This window comes from Mycteria americana, chromosome 18 (genome assembly GCF_035582795.1).
Source record: "Mycteria americana isolate JAX WOST 10 ecotype Jacksonville Zoo and Gardens chromosome 18, USCA_MyAme_1.0, whole genome shotgun sequence".
Classification (NCBI taxonomy): domain Eukaryota; kingdom Metazoa; phylum Chordata; class Aves; order Ciconiiformes; family Ciconiidae; genus Mycteria; species Mycteria americana.
The window spans coordinates 4360754-4382989 of NC_134382.1; the positions used below are offsets into that span (position 1 = coordinate 4360754).

Genomic DNA, 22236 nt, shown 5'->3' on the forward strand with positions numbered 1-22236 from the left:
CTGTTCACAAATACAAAAAAAAAAAAAAAACAAAACCAAAAATAAAAAAAGACAAGTTTGCCAAATAAGTTAATTTCCCCCCCCTCCCAGTATCAAAAGTGCAAAATATGTACCTAGTTTTCAGTCCTACTTCTTGGGCTGCGTTAGTGTACTAGTTCCTGGCAGGCTTTCGGTGAATGGCAGAGCGCAGGCAGGCAGCCGCGGACGGCTGCTGCCCACCACGCTCGGTACAGGGAGGAGTTTTGGTACAACCTTTAGACTGGGGGTCTCTATCCCTTCGCTTCAGCTTCTGAGCGGTGTGCGATTGCTCGGCTTTCGCTAGAATAGTGCATTAGGACTGCATTTTCTCAATCTTTGGGTCACCGACCGCCATGTGCATAACGGAATCGCAAGTGCATTTCGCTGATGAGACGTTACGATATGGGTCAAGCGCCGCTGGAGGCAGCAGCGTTAGAAAATTATCAGGGGGCCAATGGCTCGCGACTGCTGGGAGAGGGCGGACAGACCTCAGGCGTAAGCAGCCTCCGACCACGCTCGTCTACAAGAAAGCAAGCACCCGTGCTCCTCGATGGACACTAACGCTACCTCAGCGAGGCGTTCAGAACAGTCTGGCGTTGGCTTCAGGCCACGAAAGAAGTTTTTCCGTAAAAGAGTGACACAAGCTGAGTTAGTCTGAGCTGGTTAAAAGCCGTGAAGAGCAGAGTTACAGCTAAACAGGAGCCGTGCTCCCATCCTGCCACAGCTGGCGAGGGTGGACTGCTGCAAGCACTCCTTAAACAAAACGCTGTCTAAAAGGGGAGGTTACCTGTGCTAAAAAGAAAATTAAAAAAAAAAAAAAAAAAGGATTCGAGCAGGCGTGCAGCACACGACTGTATTTTGAAGGCCATAAGGCCTTATCTTCTTACTTGGGGTGGGGCTGAATTCCCTCACTGTAGCCCAACGAGGCACTTTTTTTAACGTGTCCAGGGTTTTCTCCTGGCTTCTGACGAGCTCAATAGACAGCAGAGACCCAGAGAGTGTTCTTTTTTGCTTCTGCAAACATTTAAAGAGTTACGTGAAGCCTTCCACCAGGCTACAACCTTACTCTAGCCATGTCCTGCAGGGTAGGCTGTGGGAAAAACACAAGAGTGCTACGGCAATCACTCCAGCCAAATGAAAATGAAACCTAGCAGCATCAGGCCAGCGTTTCGTTCCCTCTCACGTTCCATTTCAGCAGTACGCGTGCGCCTCGGAGCTCTTGGGCAGGGAGAAGACCTCGCCTTCCTTCTTTCCCTCGGCTCTAGTGCCTCACTCGTGCAGCAGCCCAAGCTCAGAGTTTGCTGAGCTAAAATTAAGTAACCTCACATGGGGTCAGTTGGTAGCATCGTAGCCTTTATTTGGAAGTACATTATACACGGCCTTTGAGATACCTGTGGTGGCTGAAGCACGCCAATCTGCTCCCAGGGCGGGAAGAACGCAGCAAGCCAGGGGTTTGTGAGCAACTAGGTCACGTAGGCAGCCAAATGACTTGAGCATTCCTGCATTTTGTACGGGATCGGCAGCTAGCTCAGAGATTAGCATAGTTGTTATTCCTACTGGCTGCTCTGCTAAGATGGTAACTAAGGTGGCAAGGGCCGAGCGAGCTTTTAATTAACGCCGTGTTCTCGACCAAGTGCTCTACCGTTGGGTTCAGAGCCCTACGGCAAAGGCTGCCCCACTCAGACCCACGTGCTTTGGCAGAGCTGGGGCCTAACGGCAACTCTGTACTGCGGGGGCGTGGGTCCTGCGCCGAGCGGCGGGAGGAGGCGCAGCGAGTACCGGCCCGGGCGATGGCATCTGCCCCGGAGCGGTGAAAAGGAAGCGCAAGTCCCACAGGATTTCAGTCCTGGCCGCGAAGAGAAACCCTGCTGCTTTGCTTTATCGCTTGAGGAGCAGAAAGCGGCCGCAAGTTTGCCGCTCGCCTTCCCTCCGCCTTACAAAGGGCCACCCGTTCCCCCCCGCGGTGTCGAAAGCAGCTGTTGGAGCACTGCTAGAGCAAAGCACAAACCAAACCCTGCGCTTTACGACTGTTCTAGCTTCACACAGACCTACGAGTTCAAAAAGACAAAGAAACCCCAACGCAAACAAACAAAAACCCCAGGCAGCAGCCTGCGTGTTGAGAAACAAAGGTTTGTGGCAAGAAGGAAACAGGTGAGAGGCTGAAACCAAGCATCTTCAACCCACGCCTAAACCAAAAGGAGTTTGACACGTAAGTGACGGCCTGATGCTACAGCACTTCTGGGGCAACGTTTCAAGAATACAATCATCGAAGACTTAGGTTCCTTGATACAAAGAAAGGTTGGTTTGTACTACAGATGTAAGGGTGTTTGAAAGGAGCCCGGACCGACTCCCTAGCAGCTAGGTAGAGTTTCTTTTACACATCTACTGGCTCATAGCAGCTCACGCCTACAATCCGAGGACACAGTTAAAAGTTATGGCTCTAGGATACATCGTCTAAAATCGACAGAAGCAGAAAGGCATCTGAGAAATCAATGTGACATTTAAATGGCTCAACACCTTACAGTATTTACGGCCGTGCAAAACCCCTTCCCTCCCCGGTTACGGTTTAGCCGGTGAAGCTGCACGTGGAACTAGGACACGAGGAGCATGAAACATGCAGATCGCCTACTAGCCCGCACCACAGGCGAGTCCCAGCTACGGGTTTGCTACGAGGGAGATGCTCCTGACCGTCCTCTAGATCACTTACCACGGGGAAAGCCGATAAAGCACGACTGCCTGGTGGGAGGAGGCCTTTCGGAAGGGCAGGGCCTGGGAGGGTCTGCAGGGTCTTGCCAGTGTTACACCATGCACCATGGGCTAAGCACACGGGGAAGGGGAGAGAGAACCACGACCCGACCTGCGTCACCGGCCGCCTTCGGTCCGGACCGAGTCGCCGCGGTGGCGAAGTCACGGGTTTTTCTTCAACCGAGGTAAAATGAGAGATGGAACGGGGGCGACTCGGGAAGAAGATGCGGCAGGACAAGAAGGGAGAAACGGACTTCTCGGCTTTTCGGTAGTATGGCATCCGAACGCACGAAGGAGTCAGTGGAGGGAATTTCGGCGCGCTTGGCTACGCTCCCGGGCTCCAGACACGGGGAGGTATTTTCTAGTCGCCGGCCCTAGGAGAGTTCATCTAAAACCTAAGGTCCATTCGTCACGCTTGTTCGTGGAATCCTGGAAAGAGCTGTCCCTTGTCATCTTCATAAAAAGTTTGTCCGTTAGAATCTCTGTAAAAGCCCTCAGTCTAGCGCGGGCCACGAGGGGATATAGAACCTCTGTAAGGAACCCTCTAGGAGGCGTTCCATCCAAAAGGACAATTTGTGTAATTTGTTTTTGATGGATCTAGATCCCGGGCTGCAGGAGGGTTTCCCTCTGGCTTCCGTGGGTAGCGAGGAATTGTAATCCTCGCACGATCCCGGGGTTTCCCCCTCATCCCCCGATCTGTGAGGCTTAAAGAGGCAGAAGTATTTCTTGTGGCCGTTCAAAGCCAGGACGTAGCCCGTGTAGTCACGCTCGAGGAAATGCTTGTCGTACTGGTTCGGGATGGGGGCCGCATCCTGCGCGAACTCTAACAGGTACTCCAGCCATTCTCGGTGCTTGTCCAGGCTGAGGAAGGAGAAGTGGAGAGAGCTGCTCCTGGGGGAAGAGCAGAGGAGAAGCAGGATTAGCGCGTCTCCCGAGTCCGGGCGGATTCCTACCGGACAGGTAAGCCTTTGTAAACAAGGGCAGGCGCAGAGCCGTGTCACCACAGCTCCTCCTTTACCCCAATCCAGCGCTGGTGACAATGACCTAGCGTGCAGCGCTGCCGTGCTCTCCGTTTGCTGAAATGTGGGCACAGCCAAAGCGGCAGCAGTGCCAGACCTGCCTGGCCACCTTCACCGGGTACAGGCGGGAAAGGCCGCTTGGTTTTGGGCGGCCCGTCGCCGCTGCTGAGCGCGGAGGCCGCTTCGCTCGCCAGAAGCGTTCCCTCCTGGCAGTCGAGCCAACGCCACTCCTAACTTGTCGTCAGAGCGGCATTACACAAGTTGTTAAAAGAGAAAGAGAAACCCGGGAGAGGGCCCCAGCCTACCCTGTGAACGTGTAGACTTCCAGGGCAAACTTCTGGAGGAGGATGGTTTTGGTGGAGTTGGACAGGATCAAGACCACGTTCATGTGACCCGGCCTCAGGCGTACCAAGTTGCTGTTATAGTTGATATCCGTTAGCTCAGTCACCTCGACGAAGCCCTTTTTGGGAATCCTGCTGCAATGAAACAGTGACCGAGTGAAAGGGAAACGAGGCACTGGGAGTGACTGAGGACGGAGAAACCGTGAACTTGTTCCCTGCCTCCTTATGCCGTGCCCTGTAGCTAAAGCCAGTTTAATTGGTGCGACGGCCAGACTCGGATCTTTTTCAAGAAGTCAGTCAGACCTTTACCTTTCCCCCGAGGATGTTGTCTGGGCAAAGCTTGGTGGGAATCGCTTAATAATCAAGTTTGGGCACCCCTGTCCTTGCTGGCCCGGGTCCTGGCTACCCGCCACGCCTACTCGCCTCGCTGTGCCCGCGGATGACCGCACCACGTCCGCGCAACTCTGGCCCTTCTCTGCCGTCCACCTAACGCTCTCTGCGCATGCCCTGCGCAGCGCTCCCCAAGCAACACTTCAGCTGAAAACATGTCTGGAGAAAGAGAGAGGGAACCTGTTACTCTCTTTGCCGAAGCTCGCGTCGTTCTTCTCGGTCTTTGCGGCGGTTTCTTCTTTCTCAGAGGGAGGAGAGTCCCTTGTATCACTCGAATCACTGCAAAGGAAGATTATCCTGTGTGTGTTTAAGGCACCAGATTGGACGGAGGTGCTGCCGGCTGGACCGTAAGATCCCCTAGGGCGTTTTGGCGTGCACTCACCTGAAAGCCTGAACGATAACGGTGCCAAAGAGAATGAAGAGCGCAGAGAAGAGCAAGGACAGCAGCGGCATCATCTCTCGCCTGAGGGGAAGATTTGCAAACAGCAGTCAGGTCCGGGAGGAGTCGCGCAGTTTCTGCTCGAATTTCAGTTCCCGTCTGCCTCGAGCAATGCCGTGCAGTTTCCCCAGTAACTCGGCTCGTTTCCTGGGGTCTTAAAGACGACCAAGATTTTGAGCAGTGTCCTGCTCCCGCCCAAAAGGAGGAGGACAAAAATGGATCCATTTTAAAATCAGGTGACAGGGACGTGGTGAAAAACGGCAATGGACACGTGTTTTCAGGAGCGTACCGTCCACGCTCAGCCTCAAGGCGAAAGCGCCCAGTACTCGAGGCAGAAGCTACTGTCACTGTGGTGTCAGCGCTCTTCACCTAAATCTCCAGAGAGCACAGGCACCTCTGTGTTTTGATATGTTCTCCATTCCTGTTAATAAGAACCTGGTGCTACTACGCATCTGAACAAGATAATAGCAATCCTGCTCCCTATCGAGACTCGTTAACACCCAATCCATACCAGTTACTGTGAAACAAACTGTCCCAGCAGTCCCAGAGATAATCCAGCATGGAGTAGAGCCATCGGATAAGGAACATCTGTTGAAAAAGAAAAAAGCAAATGACAAAAGCACTAATCAGGACCCTGATAGGACCCCCGCCCCTTAAAGAGAACCCTGAGCCAAAGCAGCTTTGGAGCATGCCACGAGCTTCCTTCTGTGAGCGAGAAAACCTTTAAGAGTCTTGCCTTGGTATTTTAAAATATAACTAACGCCCATGACAGACCACAACGGGACCGTCCCAAAAGGTAACACGGTCCTTAGGTGGCTGGAAAGGCCGTGCGCTTACGGGAGCGAGTTCATCATTCAAGTCTGCCAGGACGGTCTCTGAAGAGAGAAGGCCGGGGTCTGTCCTCAGCTGGTCCAGGAGATCCAGGAGGATGAAGTTGTCCTCTTTGCTGCCTTGCCAGGCCTCCTCCAAGGTTTTATAGGCGATCTTCCCCGCGTTATTGCGTCTCTCCAAAATGACCACCTGGACGAGCCAATAACATCGCAGATGTCAGAGAGGAAGGTCCTTTTTACAGGGCAGATGTGACGCTTCAAATCGCTGCCCAGAATTAGGTGTCAGATCAAGGTATAGCATCCTACCTAAAGCAATGTGAATTAGAACGACAGATGAAAAGAAGAAGGAGGGGGTGAAAAAAAAAATAAAAGGAAACCCTCACAGCTGATTTTCCCCGATACTTCTCCTCATCCATCAGCAAGGCGTCCGCAAATTCCGGCTGCCGATCATTGTAGATGTGCACAAACTTCAGCGTGTCTTTGGTGTTGGCCACAGCAAAAGTCAAAAATGTCTCGTAAGCCTCAGCAAACTTATCGCCTTCTCCGGTAAGTAAGACCACGCAGTGCCTAGGCAACACAACGAGACGGAGGATTAAGAGCCATTCCGGATGTGAGAGGAAATGACCGTCCCCTTTCCACTAGCCACAACGATCCTGAATGGCCAGAGACCTATCCAACAATGCGGAGACCCGGCATGATCCAATGCAGTCATTTCCCTTCTCCCTCAGAATCACACAAAAGGTGGCTTTAGGAGCAGCCCCCGAGCCTCGGGGAACAAAACGGGGGGACAGGTCACCCACAGAGCCTTACTTTCGCTGACGGTGAGACTTCTTCACAGGACACAGCTCCTGGAACAGCCGCTGGTTGGTGAGTCTGGCCACCATGAGGAACTTATTCTGGGACAGGAAGTCGTCAATGAGCTGCTTCTTCATATCTCGTGCCTGGCGAGGACAAAGAAAGCAGAGGTCAGTACCGGGCAGGACGAGGAGAGTAAAGCTGTCGCAACGTTCTTGTCCGAAGCCTGGGGAAGGCTGCCAGCCAGCGCGGTCCTCGCTGGAATCGCCCAAGACATTTTGAGGCCCTGAGACTGGGACGCTACCTGCAGCCACCCTCCTCAAAAGGTCAGACACCATCGCTGAAGCCTACCGAGCTCCCTCCCTCCTAACAGTCGCTCTCTGCCGAAGCTCCCGTTTCCGCTGAGAACAAACGCTCTTTACTCTGAAACGCCCCACCGACCGACCCCTCATCGCAAGCTCAGTCAGCAAACCTCAGCATCCGTTTCACATAAGCTCTCGGAGAGGGCTCTGAGCAATACCTGCACGACATCAGCGGGCCTGTCGATGTGCTCCTTGAAGATCATCATGGTGGGAGTGTAGACGTTGATGTTGTACTGACGGGACAACTCTTCGGTGCCTCGGAGTCCGACGTACACATAACCAAAGGACAAGTAATCTCGGTAGGCGAAGGCAGTCAGCTGGTTGGGAAGAAAGCACCGGCGCGTGTTTACATTAGAGAGCAAACAACATTTTCTCCCCCGAATGCCTGTGGTGACTTTGCTTCGAGAACACCTCCCGCTGTTTAAATGTCATCGGGCAGGTGCCGCGAGAGGTAAAAGCCCTTCCTCTCCTTTGCCGAGCTGCGGTTTGCATTCGTTTAGTCATCGTACAGGGAGCCTCAGTGGATCTGCAGCTTTATTTTACAACCTGACATCTGGCACGGTAGCAGGGGTTTCTTAGGAAACAGGCTTTCCACTAACCCAAAGTAGATGTGCCGCAAAAGTCTCTCTCGTTACCGATAAAGGTTAGTACACGCCTCTGTTGCCGCTCCCTCCAAAACCCACCCGTGCCTTCACGTTCGCTAAGGGTACATCCGTGGCAGGACAGAGAAACCGTCTCCTAATGAAGTCGGTCATCTGGCCACGCCATTTTCAACCGATGCAAATCACCTTGCTCTCTGGGAACCGGGCAATAGTATTGAGCGGTGTCGATCCACCTCTGCTCACGGCAATATTGCTTTTTCTTTTGGAACAGCTGGATTTATTTGCACATCAACAACGCAGCGATAGAAATCCTATTACCTTGTATAATAACGGCACAACTGGCATGTGATCAAATAGAAGGACGTGGGGCTTGTTTTCTTTCTTCCAGTTGGAGAGGAAGCGGATGTAGTTTTTATCTGTAATCTTTAAAGAGAATCAGCACATTAGTTTAACCGCGACGCCGTTAGACACGTGCAATGCTGCACGATCAGGTGGCTGAATGAGAGCCGAGTCTGGAAAAGCTGTCCAGGTGTTAGAGGAAGCAGACCGTGGGTTTGTCTTTCCAACAGCTACGCCCGATCTGTGCTTTAACTGCAACCATCGCTTTTGACCCCCACCACCCCTCTTAGTTATTGCATCCCCTCTCAAGGCTGTTTCCAGTCAATGCTGATGCCACTTTCAGTCTCACAACTGTTCATTGGGGTCGTACGCTTCATACATAGTGGGAAGCCAAGGGTTAACAGGCACCCGTGAGCTCCATTCAAACCCGCCCTGTTCCAGCTGCGGTACCTCTTTGACCCAGAGGAAGGAGATAAAAGGGAGATCACGGCTTGTTTAGGGGCCTGCAGGGAGAGGAGAGCTAAAGGCTAGCTTCGTTGTTGAGGAACGCCTGGCTGCAGGAGGTGAAATGGCTGCTTTAGGTGTGGAAAGGGACAGCAGAACCTGCTTTTGGGACGAGAACTCAAATACCCGGAGGACAGCCGGCTGAGAGTCTGTTGGGAAGGGTGGCCCTCGCTGAAGACCCCGCGGGAAAGTGAGGTGAGGTGGACGAGGCTCCAGGCAGAGGACAGGCAGGTGACAGCGCTGTGGGGGCTGACCCGGCCACATCGCACTGAAAGGGGAGGCGGGTGCTTTAGGACGCTGCCAAAAATAACCGAGGAAGGCCAAAATGCAGGAATGTTTTTATCTAGGAGGAGGTTTTACCTAAAACTTTGAAAGGGCTTGTGCTGCCGGCTCCAGTTTCAAAGGTCTGAATCAAAACCGGACAAAACAAGCGACAGGTCTCTGCGTGGGTGAGTTTTAGCAGACAATGCCTACAAGTTAGCGAGCGGTCCTCAATTTGCTGGATGAAACCCCGAGAAAGGAGAAGGGAAGTGAAATCCAGCAGGCAGGTCAGGCCCGATCACAGATTCCTAACCTAGGGGTAGCTTTTGTACAGCTCTGGCAGCCGTGGGGTATTACAACCGGGAGAGCAGCAGGCGCACAAAGTCGCTGGTGTAACCGTGTAGTAGCGGGATTAGCCCTTTCGCAAGAAGCGGTACGGAGCCACGTCGCGCCATCGCTTCCGACAGCTCCGGGATTTGGAGCTGTAATTACAGCTCTCAAAACGCCTCGCTTCACCAGCCTCAGTCGGATCTTCTCATGTTCGTGACGCAGACCAGCTCGGGGGCCGAGTTAAACAGATTAGCCACCGAAACAGCTGCAGAGAGATGAACAGGCAGACACACACGAGAAGACACACACTCCTACTACAACGTACCTTTTCTACGAGATTCCCCGGCAGAAGGTTCTCCACAAATTGCCGCAGGTTTTCTCGAATGACAGCGTTGTGGAAGAAGGTTATTTTCCCGTTAATGAGCCCTAGGAGGGACGGCGTGCTGTGCGCACCTAGGTGATGGGCGAGGCGCCTTTCGTACCCAGCGTGGACGACTCCGATTCCCACTCCTGAAAAAGGAGAGCAGGTTCACGTGAAAGAGCACCGGCAACCCAAAACGCCTCGTAGAACATTGAGGCAGAAGACCCGTTCCCTTGCCCAGCACCCTGCTCGGGAGTTATTCGTGGGACTGTCCCTCCTACCTCTGTACTTTCCTCCTCTTGCAGTCCTCGAAGATTGTATTTAAAACTCATAGCTCTATCTAGGGGGGGGGAGAGAGAACACGCTGTCCTCTCTCCTTCTGTCCAACGGTAGTTCATGTGCTACATTAAAACCTCAAGGAGAAAAATCTTAGTAGGAGGGAACTACACTGCCTTTGTCTCCTGCTGTCTGCTGAGCTTGTGCTTTTCCAGAAGCGCGTGCAGACCACATCTGTGGGCAAAACAAGGAAGCTGGGGCTGGAGGGGAGAGTAAAAAATACTTCCTTGGCATCCAAACATCTTCAATAAGCCTCAAAACATCACTGTATGGTAGCGGCCCTAAAGCCGAGGCCATATTCTGCCGGGATCTTTGCTTATCAAAGCCATCCAAGCGCAGGACGGAGAGCGACACAGCGCTTACGCTGATGGCCCAAACGTGTGGTGGTGCGCTCGGCCACGCCATCATTTATTATCATCGGCGCTGGACTAAGCCGCTAGCCGTACGGTCAGGAGAAAAGGCATCTCACCCTTGTGAGCTATGGGACTAGTTTTTTCCTCGTTTCTAACATCTGGCCTCATCGATGACCATGTTAGTAATGCTCAGGAAAGCATTAGGATAAATCCCCAAGGCAAGCTACAGGTGAAACTCATCCCTGCAAAGCTGAAGGCAATTGCCACGGCCGTGCCGGGCGAGGGACGCGCGCCCAGCCTAAACGGCCTTGTCCTTACCCAGTGCCTCCAATTCCTGAGCGACTTCCTTCCACACGGGCTCGATGTGGATGCAGCTAAAACACCAGTCCGAGGTTATTTTGATGAGGTAAGGCTTCTTGAAACTATCTGGCACGATTTCATTGATGTAGTGGGAAAAATGGAGCAAATACTTGTCGTCGGAGTTGTCGCGCCTCTCCGAATGAAAGGGGAAATGGAAGAAGGACTCGTCAAAATAGAAGCCTTCGTGGAAGTGGTGGAACTGGCGATGCTGGTGGCTTTCCCCGGCATCTCCGTAGCGATCAAAGTTTGCCCTCTTTTCCTCGTTGGAGAGAATCTGGGAAGCAGATGATAGAAGAATGGTCGCCTGAAACCGTGAGTGGGAACTGCCCTGACAATAATCCTGTAGTAAATAACTACAGCTGCATAAGGACGGGCTACGAGGGAACGCGCAGCCTTTGCCGCATGGCAGAGGGATAAATATTCTGGAAAAGGAAACTATCGCATCACCTCCAGGCTCGCTGTGGTAAAGAAGGCTAAAAAAAGGCAAAGGCCAAAGAATGGGAGCCCGTAAATCGAGACTGCTGCACTCGTTTCTGATGCCAATCACTCCTTGAGCCTGGACATCACACCCTCTAAGCATTAATGCTCTTTTCTGGAGCAGCTTTTGCCAGCGTCTGCTTGAACATGGAGGGTTTTCTTAGTGCATCGAAAGCACCAGAAGTTTTAGCAAGCGGCCCGAAGCCCCATGGAGAGACTGTGTTTTTTTGGCTGGGAGATGAAGATTTGCTTTATTTCCATGGGCTCAGCTCGCTTGTCGTGGAAGTATCGGGTCAGCCACCGGAAACTGGGGCAGCTGATTTCGAGAGCCGTGCGGGAGCGATGTGCAAATACCTACTTGTGCAAAGAATAATTTGAAGCGAGTCAAGCCCTGTGGTGATGAACATTGCTTACATCACCCCCAAAATGCTTATATGGATGCGTGACATGGATGAGACGGCCCCCAGCCGTGCGGGGCTCAGCAAATACCCACTCCTTCCTCGTCTGAGGCTTTTTAGTGAGAACAGGGCAGACCCAGAGCAAAGTACTGGCAACAGACGCCACGCTGGTGTCATCCAGCGGCTCTCTGTTGAGAAAGCCAAGGAGACGTTTCTGGTCAGCAGCGTCTGCCTCCACAGGGTCGAGCACCTTTCCCGTGTAGACAGATGCGGAAAAAGCCCAAGGCCACAGGTGGAAAAATAAGGTCATGTAACTTTTAACGACAGTGAGAGTTTAGCGAGAAGAGCGTGTTACCTCGTAGGCCTTGCTAATCTGGATGAATTTGTCTTCTGCTCCCGGGTCCTTGTTTTTGTCAGGGTGCCTACAGGGCAGAACCGGAGGAAAAGGGGGTCAGCAGTTCCCCAGGTGGGGCACAGCGAGCCGTCAGCCTCCCTTCAGAGGCCAGCGGGATGTGGACAGTTAGGGCGGGCAGCAGCATCCCCGAGGCAGAGATCAGATTTTTATACCCAGCCCGTGCTCTCCCTGCCCAAACCCCATCCCAAAATGCAGCACTGGGACGCGTGCCGTGCGCCTGCAGACCTGTCCCTCCATCCGATCCGTCGCCGACGGCCCGAGCCCAGGCCCAGGGAGCGTGCATCTTTCCTACCCGCTACAGGGACGCATCCCTCAGCTGCTGCCCTACATATCTGCTGGGTTCTTCCGGTAAAACACCTCCCGTCGCAGCCCTTGGGGATGTCTCGGGCAAAACTAGGCAGGTTCTCAAAGTGCCGGGTGAGGCGATTTTTCTGAGGCTACGCCTCGAGCCTGCCTCTCACGCACACCACCGGAGCGAGGGGCACGACGCTCGCAGATCCAACGCGTTTCCCTTCGGCACGGGGGCTGAGTTGCCCCTTGGACATCCGTGTATCAAACCGAGACCTGGATGCTGGCATATTAAAGGTTCTCAGTTGAGTCGGGGAGAACGTTCCTCCCAGTAGCCAGGCTCTGGGAGGGTTGTACAGCACGGATTGCTAGCGGGAAGGTGTCTGCTTGGTTTCAGCATGGCGCTCGGCCTGCGAGGAAGACCCGGCGCTCGTCTCTGACCGCCTGCTGAGCCTCGTCTGGCCCGGGCAGCCAGGTGAGGTGGCTAATGCCACCACCCGGCAGCGTCACCCGCTCCTCAAAGCACAGCGGCCTACCCCTGTCAGCCGAGGGGACGCGGAACGACACCGTGTGTCTGTCCCCGGGTCCGTGTGCCCGTCCCGCCCCGGTGCTGGGGGACGGGCTCGGAGCCCAAGGGGAAAGGCCGGGGCGGAGGGGAGGCACGTACCATTCCCGGGCGAGCCGCTTGTAGGCCTTCTTGATGTCGGCCTGGCTGGAGCTCCGGCCGACCCCCAGGACGCGGTACGGGTCGAAATCCCCCGCCGCGGCCTGCGCTCCCAGGGCCGCCAGCAGCAGGGCGGCGGCCCAGGCCAGGCCCGCCCGCCCCAGCTCCATGGCTCCGGCGGGCAGAGGGCCGGCGGAGGCCCCGCGGGCTCGGCGGGGGCGGGACGGACACCGGCGCTGCGGGGACCGGCGAGGGCCGCGGACGGGCCGCCCTCACCCACCCTGCGCGGCCGCTTCCGGCGCGCCCGCCGCGCCGTCACCATAGAGACGGCGCCGCTTCCGGTCACCGAGGCGGGCGGCTAGAGCGGCGGCGGCGCCATGGAGGAGGCGCAGCGGCGAGCCCTGCGGCGCGGGCGGGCGCGGCTGGTGGCGGCGCTGCGGGTGGCGCCGCTCTGGGACCCGCTGGAGGACCGCGGCCTCTTCACCCGGCCCATGGTCGAGGAGCTGCAGGTGGGCTGGGGGCGGCCTCCCTGTCCCCCTCAGGTCTGGGGACGGGCCCGGGGGGCGGCCCCGTGTCTCCTCAGCCCCGGTGACGGGCCCGAGAGAGGGCCCCGTGTCCCCTCAGCCCCGGAGACAGGTCTGGGGGGCGGCCCCCTGTCCCCTCAGCCCCAGTGACGGGCCCAGGGGGCGGCCCCGTGTCCCCTCAGCCCCGGTGACGGGCCCAGGGGGCGGCCCCGTGTCCCCTCAGCCCCGGTGACGGGCCCAGGGGGCGGCCCCGTGTCCCCTCAGCCCCGGTGAGAGGTCCGGGGGTGGCCCCTGTGTCCCCTCAGGCCCGAGGGAGGCCCCCGTGTCCCCTCACCCCGGTGACAGGCCCAAGGGAGGCCCCCGTGCCCCCTCATTCTGGTGACAGGCTTGGAGGGTGTCCCTTGTCCCTTCCCACCCCAAGCCCTGCGGGTAAGAAGTGTAAGACACCCCCCCCCCCCCCCCCCCCCCCCATCTCGTTGTCCCTTCTTGTCCCCTGCCCCAGCTGGTGCCAGGCATGGGGGTTTCTCCCTGGGTTCCCATCCCAAGGACAGGCTTAAGGGGCCCCCCTTTCCCCTCTCTGTTACTGGTGACAGGCCTGGGGGTGTCTTGCCTTGTCCCACGCACCGGTGACAGGCTGGGGAATGCCTGGTCGTCCCCTCTCCCTCCAAGCCCTACGGGGGCTGCAGCTGCCTGTCTGAGCAGAGGCGGCAGGGCTTCGTGGTTGGAGCGGGGTCGGGGCTGGGGTTCGGGTGGCTGCTGGGGGCCTGTGTGACTGTGTCTGCTGGGTCTCGGTCTCGTTCGCCTTGTGTAGATGTGCTCGATGCAGATGCCCACGTTTCCCCTCTCTGGGTGCCGGTCAGAAGGGCTGGCTGGGCAGAGCGCCTTGGCTTGGAGCGAACACGCGTTGTTCTGGGCTTTATCCTCTGCAGAGTGCCGGCAGCCGAGGGGAGCAAGCCCGGCAGCTGGTCATTGACCTGGAGACTCGAGGGAAACAGGCTTTTCCTACCTTCCTCTCGATCCTGCGGGACACCGGGCAGGGTGACCTCGCGGACATGCTGATCGAGGAGTGCGAACGCCTGCCGGCGCCGTCGCAGCTGGTGGACCTGAGGCCTGTTGAGCTGGACTTACGTGGAGAAAAGCACAATAAAAGTAAGTATGAAGGGCCTGGTTGTTTTCTGGACAAAGAGCAGCAGGGGGCTGGCAGCTGGCATCCCTCTTGGTGTGGGGCATAGTCTGAGAAGTCCTGCTTCTTATTATCCAGGAGCGTGGCTCGTAGAGGTGGCTACATGGAGCTGGTGGGAGAATGGCACGCTTTCTGGCAGCGGAAGCTTCTAAGCTCCAGCTGTGTGCCCATGACGTTAGGAGCTTCATTCTCCGTCTTTTTGCATGTGACCTCCATGGTACCTTGGCAAAAAGCGATTTTGCCACGTCCTTGCCATCTTGCACTCTGCTGAATCTGCATGCAGATCCAGCTCGTGCGGTTGTAAGGAGAAACCGTAGTCTGTTGAACCCTGAAAAGGGGAAAACGGGTGCGATGTCGTATCGCAGCCTCGTGGCAGGGTCACTGCGACAGGCACCTGTTGGTTCAGGTCCTTCTGGGGACCCCCGTTTGGTGACTTGTAGCATGAACTTGGAAAGGGGAGAAGGTGGGACCTGACTGTCCTGTGTCATTACAGCTGTGAGCTTTCCTGAACGTTTGTCCATCCCAGTCCAAGCTGAGAGCGAAAGATCTGGAAGGCCTCCCGCTCCAGCCTGGGGTAAGCCATGTCCCAGGCTGTTCCAGAGAGACAGGGTGCCAAACGCTCGTTTCCAGCGTGTGGTGCGGTGGGAAGAGGGAAGTTGTACGCATTGCCGACGCGTCGCAGGCTACAGGGCGGGATTGACCTTAATTCCGGGAGGAGGAATGGGTATAATGGTTCATCGTGGAGCGCAGAGAGCTAAATACTGTGTCTCTGTTGTGTGTTGTAGGTTCGGCCGTTGACAAGAGGAACAGCGATCTGGTTAGTATTTGGTTAGGCCCAAAGCGTTCCCTATTCAGCGAAGGCTTCCGGGAAATAGCCCTGGGACAGCCGGGTTTTGCTGCTTGTTCTCAGAGCGCTCGCTCCGAGGCTGACGCTGGTCTAATGGGGCTGATAAGCTCGGAGGAGGTGAATCATTAGCCAGCTCCTCCTTAGGATTACAGTAGCTGTAGCCCAAGCAACGTATCGTAGAGCGAAAGGTTGCACTTAAACAGTTTCCAGCAAGGCAACTGGTAATTTCCTAAGGCACTGCCTCGCGTGTTGTCTGCAAAGCAGTGTTTAGACTTTGTAATCGCAGCGTTGAGAAACAGAAGCCGGGAAGACAATAAGGAACGCGTGCAGCACGCCGTGGTGCGTTGGGAGACGCGCAGGGAAGCGAGTATTGTGAATACGGCAGCGTGCGTGTGTGGAGGTGCCTTCTGTCAGCCTGCGGGTTCCTGATGCGGAGCGAATAGTTTGGCCGTGTATGCGCAAGGCTCGTAGCTGTATGGATGCGGGTGTTTGGGTAGCCCTCGTAAAATTCCTGCAGTGCCGTCGTCGACGGTAAAGCTGAGTCTCTGGGACACTTATGTACCCAGTTCTCTTGGCTCCTCGCGTGGGCTCTCGTGACGAGGTTTGATGCCAATACCTAAAAAAACTCCCAGAAACTTCAGCTGGCCGTGGGAGACGCTGCAGGTAAAGAAGCAGCCGGTTTTCCGCAAAGATGGTCCCCGATATGGCAGGTTGTTTTGCATTCTCCGGCTGCCGCTAACAATGTGTGTGTGGAGAACGGATGCTCCTGCATCCCTAGGCCTGGGGAAATGGAACAGCTGTGAAACAAGTTACTTTAAGGACTCCCATTCCTCGTTGGCGTCGCGTCCCGCTGGGTTAGCCGGTGAGCGCTCCGAAGAAGAGGGTGTTTAATTGCGATGTGTGCCTGCCAGGTTTACAAGCTGAAAGCGGACCCGTGCGGACACTGCCTGATCCTCAACAACGTCCACTTCAGTAGAGACTCGGATCTGTCGACTCGAGACGGCTCCAACGTGGACTGCGAGAAGCTGGAGAAGCGCTTCAAGGCCTTGCGCTTTGATGTCCTGATTCGGCAGGATCTCCAAGCTCAGGTGAGGCCGGCCGCGTCCAGCTCGCGCAAGGGACGAGAGGCGAGCCCCCGGAAGCAATGGGAGCGCATTGAGGGACGTACCCCCGCGTCGGCTGCACGCCGAAAGCCCCGGCCTGCACCGCACAAAGAAATAATCAACCGCTGACATCCTGTTATGTTATTGTCAGGCTGCAATTGCAGAAGGAGAAAGGACCTCGCCTGTTTTCACCCTTCTGCCTGAAGGTTGATTCCTGGTTGTGATTTGTAGGGAAATTGGCAAGGCTGTATGTCTGTGACAGCTCCGACAGCCTCCGTGTTGTGCGCAGCCGGGGGTGCGATTTGCCTGTCTGTACAGGCCTCAGCTGTTACTCGAAGCGGCGGGGGGAGCTCAGTCATCCGGAGCGGGCGCTGAAAGTAAAACAAGGTTCTCTGCTCACCCACCGGCCCTTAACCGGCAGTGGTGCGTTTCAGCGGAGACGCGGAAGCGTGTTTTGGTTGACGTTGCTGTGTTGTAAAGAACGCGGCGAGGAGAGAAATCTCTGTAATTAAAGCAGCCAATGTTAAATCAGGGCAGAACTGCAGAAATACTTGCTGTCTGCTGATGGGTTTTGCCGCCTGTCCGTGCGGTGCACGTTATCATCCCGCGGCCAAGAGATCGACCGCGTCCTTGTGAGCAGCGTGGCTGCGATAGACTGATAGGAACAGGGCCCAGCAGTAATCTGTGGCTGAGATGTGATTTGAAAAAGTGTTACCGTGACGTTTTCTACGTAGGAAATGGTTCTGGAGCTGCAGAAGCTGGCACGGCAGGACCACAGAGCCTTGGACTGCTGCGTCGTGGTGATCCTTTCCCATGGTTGTCAGGTGGGTTCCTCGCCTCTCTCCCTTTGCTCGTCAGCCAGGTTGCCCACGCGGGAAGGGGTTAATGCCCTGTGCTGCGGTCTCACGCAGGGTGGGAGGGACACGGTCTGGCGCAACGGATCGGATGGCCGTACGTTGCAAAGAGTTACGCTCTCGTAGCTGGGTTAAAGAAAACGGGAGCTTCTCCAGTGTAGCCTGATCCAGCGTGGCCTGTGGACAAGTGCTGTCGGTTTTGGAAGTTGGGGCGTATAATTTGGAAGTGAATGATGGGCAGAGAGCGCAGGGAGGTAGCGCTAACCTTCGTACTGTGGTTGTTTAGGCCTTCCTGTTTCTCCAGCTCTGACCAGGGAGATGCTATTAGTAGTAAAGCCTAGTTATCGCAAGGTAGAGGCCTCGAAGGATGAGGAGAGGAGAGCAATTGTTAGGAAAATGGTGTCTATTATGTGCCTGTCATCCCAGAGGATGAAGAACCCTGTCGCTGGAGGAGGCAGGATAGGAGTTGGGTAATCAGAGGAGTCGGATTGCTGGGTTTTAGCGTGTCGCAAAGGAGTCCCAGGTGTCCCCTCACCCTGACGTGGTGGCACGCATTTGCACAAACACGAGGAAGTGAGATTTGTTCTGGGAACTTTAGGCTCCAAAGCACCCGATCGAAAACAGGCTCCCTCGAAACTGGCCTCACCTTCTGCGTTACTAGCTCCTGCATTTTCCTCTTGCAGATGAGCCATATGCAGTTTCCTGGAGGCATTTACGGAACGGATGGAAAACCCATTCCAATAGAAAAGGTTGTGAACTATTTCAATGGGACAAATTGCCCGAGTTTGAGAGGAAAACCCAAACTCTTCTTCATCCAGGCCTGCGGTGGAGGTGAATCTTGTTTTAGCTCCTGAAGCGAATCAGCTGTTGGGCGTAAGCAGGCTTCAGAGATGTGGTTAGGCTTTGGCTTCTCGTTCCTTTCTTGCTCGTCACCTGTTTCTCCAGCTGTCTTCTCTTACTATTGGCCACGTATTCTTACTGCTAGCATGGGCTGAGTCTAAGGGCTCAGACACGAGCCTCTCGTAGGAGGGCGGTACCGACTCGCCGGTGCTGGAAGGGTTTTACTGCACGGTAGGGAGATGCGGGACGGAAGGAGGGGAGTCATCGTGGCGCACGGCCAGGTGGTGCATGCCGACTGGCCGCTCCGGGTCTCCAGCCCTGAGGTCGGTGGGGAAGCACGGACCGAGGGCGTTCACGTGAATCACCCGACGGCTCTGACTCAACCGGTGCAGCTGAAAAGCCGAAAAGCTTTGTTTTGTTGGAGAGCCTTTAATCTTTTTTTTTTTTTTTTCATCTTTTCTTAAGGGAGGATGTACGACAGTTGAGCGCTTGGGTAAGGTGAATTTCAGGGATTGTCTTCTTGCTGCTTTTTGCAGAACAAAGAGATCGAGGCTTTGTAGTGGATTGCGATTCACCCGGCGATGAAGCTCCTGGAGGTTCTTTAGAGTCGGACGCCGCTCCTTTTCAGACTCCGGCGGGTAACGTGGATGAGCCGGATGCCGTAGCCAGTTTGCCCACGCCCAGCGACATCTTGGTCTCCTACTCGACTTTCCCAGGTGAGATAGCCCATGCAAATCCTTGGTGGGGTACGGGAGAAGTAGCACAAAATTCGGAGCTTCGCGGCCAAAGTCAGGGATGGTTCGGGGCGACCGGCTCCATTGGAGATGGCACCCAGGGAGCAGTGGTAACTTGGCGAGACAAGACCAGAAGACTGGCTTTAGCGGTCACGTTCTCATTCTTTCTCTGAAGGTTTTGTCTCCTGGAGGGAGGTGTCGAGGGGCTCGTGGTACGTGGAGATGCTAGACAGCGTGCTGGAGCAATATGCCCGTTCAGAAGACCTGCTGAACATGTTACTGCGGGTAAATGTCTTTGCGTCCTGCTTTTTGTAGTCGCGATGAAGGACATAGTCGGCGCTGCGATTGGTCAGGGCGTGGAGGTCTACGCTTCAAAAAGGAATGATGGTATTGAGCATTCGGTTGACGGATCGGCTCATTGGAGGTGCTGGGGAGAGGCCTCACAATGAAGAAAGAGTCTGGCCTCCCTCTGCCAAAAATCACCTCGAGGTTCTCTAGTGAGAAGTCATCCTGAAGATACAGGCTTTAACCTTTTCCAAGGAGACGGCCAAAGAATTGCAGAGCTTGTCCCATCCTCACAAGTCCCAGCTGATGGGACTCGGGGCACCGTCGTAAGCGTGCTGCCGTGTGTCTGGGCAGATCGCGCTCTTAAGGAAGACCCGCTGGGTCTCTCATGCCTGGAGATCTCCCCAGGTGCTCTCTCTCTTGGGGCTTTGTGTCTTCTGGAGCTCCTGTGACTTACCAAAGTCTCAAGGAGTATCTCGTCCTCGGGAAGATGACGCTGGATTTTGCGTTCATATGTCCTGGCGAGCGAGGGGTGCAATGTGCCGGGAACGTGGCACCGGCGTGGCTAATACACACTTTCCTTTGCGTGCCCTGTTGACTAGAGAAGATTGCCAAAGTTGGGGACCAGCGTAGGTACTTGCAGACGCTTGTACTGTTGTCCGCGGGTAGGAGAAAAGTCTTTTGTGGTGGCGGCAGGGGAGAGGGAGCCTACTTTTTTGTTTGTCATTTTCCCGATATCATGGTGCTTCTTCAACATGCGGTGGCACGGCAGCTATTGATTGCAAGGGAGTCGCGTGAGACCCTCTCTCTGCCGGCTGGCATTTGGTGCAAGGGCAGTGACCTTGGGGAAATGATGGGCGTGTCTGGAAGAAAATGGGTGGAAAGGGAATTTGCTTTTCAGTAAACCCCCGAAGGGAAAGAGGGAGTTGTGGCTCACGCGGAGAAGCACCCGCCGGAGGCGGCAGCGGCTGGTACGGCCAGGGTTTCTGGAAAGGTTGTGTTCCTCGGGTCCCCTTTGTTTTTGCTGGCGAAAATGTCTCATTTTCAGAGACCTGCCCGCTCTTCTGTCCCACGGTCCCATTCCCCGTCCTTATTACCGTGCTTCCCGCGAGAGGCTGCGCCCCGACACGTGAGTCGGAAAAGCGTTCTGCTCCTCAACTGCTCTCCTTCTGTTCTCAGGTGTCAAACGCCGTGTCTGCCAAGGGGAGGTACAAGCAGATCCCGGGCTGTTTCAACTTTCTCCGTAAAAAATTCTTCTTCATGTGCAAATGACGGGCAGGCTCCAAGGTCCTCGCCAAGCGTGAGAGTTACCTCCCTGCGGCTGGATGAAATCCGTACCTGCCGTGACTCGGCATCGGTGCTCTCGGTTTTTGTCTGTCTGTCGAGATGTCTGTCTTGAGAAATGCAATCTGTGAATGCTGCCCTTGCTGCGAGATGGAGATAAGGTAGTGACTGGCGCTGCGCTGAGGGGAAACGTTAGGGATGGAGCAGGGGTGGTGAAGGAAAGCCCTTTGCCGGGGCACATGCCAGCCTGGAGCCTCCGTGCTTGCGGAGGAGAGTGCCTCTAGCTTGCCGTGACATGGCCGCGCTCGGCCTCCGAGTATTTTTTTTTTGGTGATTGCGATGTTTGTGTCCTTCGCTGCCTGGATAACCAATGGATGGAATCAAGGTCTGGCGCTTAAGTGGAATGGAATGATTTTAGCGATTGATATTTCTCTTTTTCAATAAAACGCAATGAAAAAGGAAAGAAATCTTTTGTGTTTTATTCCCTCGTCTGTTCTGTCTCGTGAATGCCATTTCAGCATCTCCTGAAAGCTTCTCTGAAATGGGAAGAGTGAGAAAAACTTTGCTCATGCAAATTTTTAGCCTCCCGTGGTTACTGGTGGCGTTTCTCATGCGGCTGTGCCAGTGTACAGAGAAGGCAGCTCGTGTCCTTTTGAGGAGTCGTTTGGACGCTAAACGGGAGTTACAGCAGGAAACTGATGAGGATTGCTTTGAGTATCAGGGCTGAGGTAAAGCACTCACCCTGATGAGCTGCTGCGGTGACGGTTTTGCGTCCGAAACCTGGATGTATGTGGGATTTTGGGGGGAAAAAAGCATCCTTGGGAACTGAGGAGCTGCCCTCAGGAGGCGCAGCTGCCTTGGGGAAGGTGGGGAAGGGAAGTGTTGGTGAGCCACCGTGCTCGCTGCCACGCTCGCTGCGCAGAGCCAGGACAGGGCCGAGAGCAGCACGTGCGGCTGCCTGGCCCGGCCTGTCTTCATTGGGTGGGGTGTCTTATGCTCTCGCAATAAAGCATAAAGCACAGATGGTGCTGTGCCCCTTCGCTTCTGCACTGCCGGGGTGGTGAGGGATGCTTGCGAGCGGGCAGGGAACCTGTGGTTCTCCAATCTGCCTTTGCAGGTGCTAGGTATTTCCACACTCCTTTTTTTTGGGAGCATTTCAGGTGCTTTGAGGGAGCGGAGTGGTGGTGGCAGAGTGAATCTCAGCCTGGGGTTTGGGTTTAACTATTTTTCTAAGGCTGCTGGGGCTTGAGCAATGGCAAAAGAAGCTGAAAACTTGAAAGAAGCAATTACAGGTAGGGTGAGAGGGGGGGGCTCATTCCCCCCACAGGGTGTTAACTCAGTTGCTTCCAGTCCCTACTGCTCAGGGAAGAGTGTCCCACAGGGGTGCGTGCCTGGCTGTCCCCCCCACACACCTGAAGTGTCTGTGTTGAAAGAAAAGCCCCCCTCAGTGACTTGACGAGCACGAGGTCCCTCTAGTCGTGCTTTGTCCCCATCAGCTCCCAAAGCTGAGCTGCACGAAGGGTGCTGCCCCAGGCCGGAGGGGCCCGTTTTGGGCTGCTGTGGCTCTCTCCACGGGGGATGCCCCTGAATTGCACTCCCTGCTTTGCGAAAGGACCCGCCGGGGCTGCTGTGAGAGGCAGGGGCTTGGTGGAGCGAAGCCAGGTGAGGGGGACATCGCTGGGAGACTAAAGCCCTGCAGCCTGGAGGCAGGTTGTGCTTTGCCCTAGAAATCGGGAACAGGGGATGAGCAGGACCTTCCCCGACCGGTGTAGGGGTCTGGGATGTGTGGCCCCCACCTCCACAACATGGGAGCTTGGGAGTGGGGGGCGAAGGGATGGCTGGAGGTGAGGAGCAGTCAGTGGGGAGTGGGATATCTTGGGGGGGAAGGAGGGCAGGGGGGGAATGCTGGCCCCAGGTGGGGGGAATTGGGAAGGGGGCTCAGGTTGAGCCAATTA

At 55.5% G+C, this 22236-nt stretch overlaps 2 protein-coding genes across 3 annotated transcripts; one reads left to right on the top strand and one right to left on the bottom strand.

Annotated features, from left to right (window-relative positions):
- Positions 1–8: 8 nt before the first annotated feature.
- DNAJC16 (DnaJ heat shock protein family (Hsp40) member C16) lies at positions 9–12920 on the bottom strand. Of its 2 annotated transcripts, none has more exons than XM_075520219.1 (14): positions 12631–12920; positions 11616–11682; positions 10344–10659; positions 9301–9485; positions 7860–7964; positions 7098–7256; positions 6593–6723; positions 6166–6349; positions 5790–5972; positions 5464–5540; positions 4896–4976; positions 4694–4792; positions 4088–4255; positions 9–3654 (listed from the first exon to the last, which is right to left on the bottom strand). In XM_075520219.1, exons 1-14 carry the CDS (start codon positions 12795–12797, stop codon positions 3258–3260), a joined length of 2319 nt encoding a protein of 772 aa, XP_075376334.1. In that variant the 5' UTR covers positions 12798–12920; the 3' UTR covers positions 9–3257. The 2 variants fall into 2 exon arrangements, with proteins under 2 accessions (XP_075376334.1, XP_075376333.1); XM_075520218.1 differs by having other exon boundaries at positions 4088–4258.
- A 26-nt stretch (positions 12921–12946) lies between these two features.
- Positions 12947–20739, top strand: CASP9 (caspase 9). Its single transcript, XM_075520220.1, has 10 exons — positions 12947–13136; positions 14081–14300; positions 14828–14908; positions 15120–15151; positions 16093–16269; positions 17019–17108; positions 17822–17969; positions 18515–18694; positions 18888–18997; positions 20177–20739. The coding sequence occupies exons 1-10, from the start codon at positions 13005–13007 to the stop codon at positions 20267–20269; spliced, it is 1263 nt and encodes a 420-aa protein (XP_075376335.1). The 5' UTR covers positions 12947–13004; the 3' UTR covers positions 20270–20739.
- The last annotated feature ends 1497 nt before the right edge of the window (positions 20740–22236 follow it).

What these genes read in the sequence shown, in the direction of transcription:
- CASP9 (XM_075520220.1), top strand. Translation starts at nt 13,005, where the DNA reads ATGGAGGAGGCGCAGCGGCGAGCCCTGCGGCGCGGGCGGGCGCGGCTG. An exon ending in GCCTCCCGCTCCAGCCTGGG is followed by an intron (nt 14,909 to 15,119) that starts GTAAGCCATGTC and finishes TGTGTGTTGTAG; the next exon opens with GTTCGGCCGTTGACAAGAGG. An exon ending in CATCCAGGCCTGCGGTGGAG is followed by an intron (nt 17,970 to 18,514) that starts GTGAATCTTGTT and finishes TGCTTTTTGCAG; the next exon opens with AACAAAGAGATCGAGGCTTT.
- DNAJC16 (XM_075520218.1), bottom strand. Translation starts at nt 12,797, where the DNA reads ATGGAGCTGGGGCGGGCGGGCCTGGCCTGGGCCGCCGCCCTGCTGCTG. An exon ending in AAGCGGCTCGCCCGGGAATG is followed by an intron (nt 11,683 to 12,630) that starts GTACGTGCCTCC and finishes TCTGCCCTGTAG; the next exon opens with GCACCCTGACAAAAACAAGG. An exon ending in AGTATCGGGGAAAATCAGCT is followed by an intron (nt 5,973 to 6,165) that starts GTGAGGGTTTCC and finishes TGGCTCGTCCAG; the next exon opens with GTGGTCATTTTGGAGAGACG.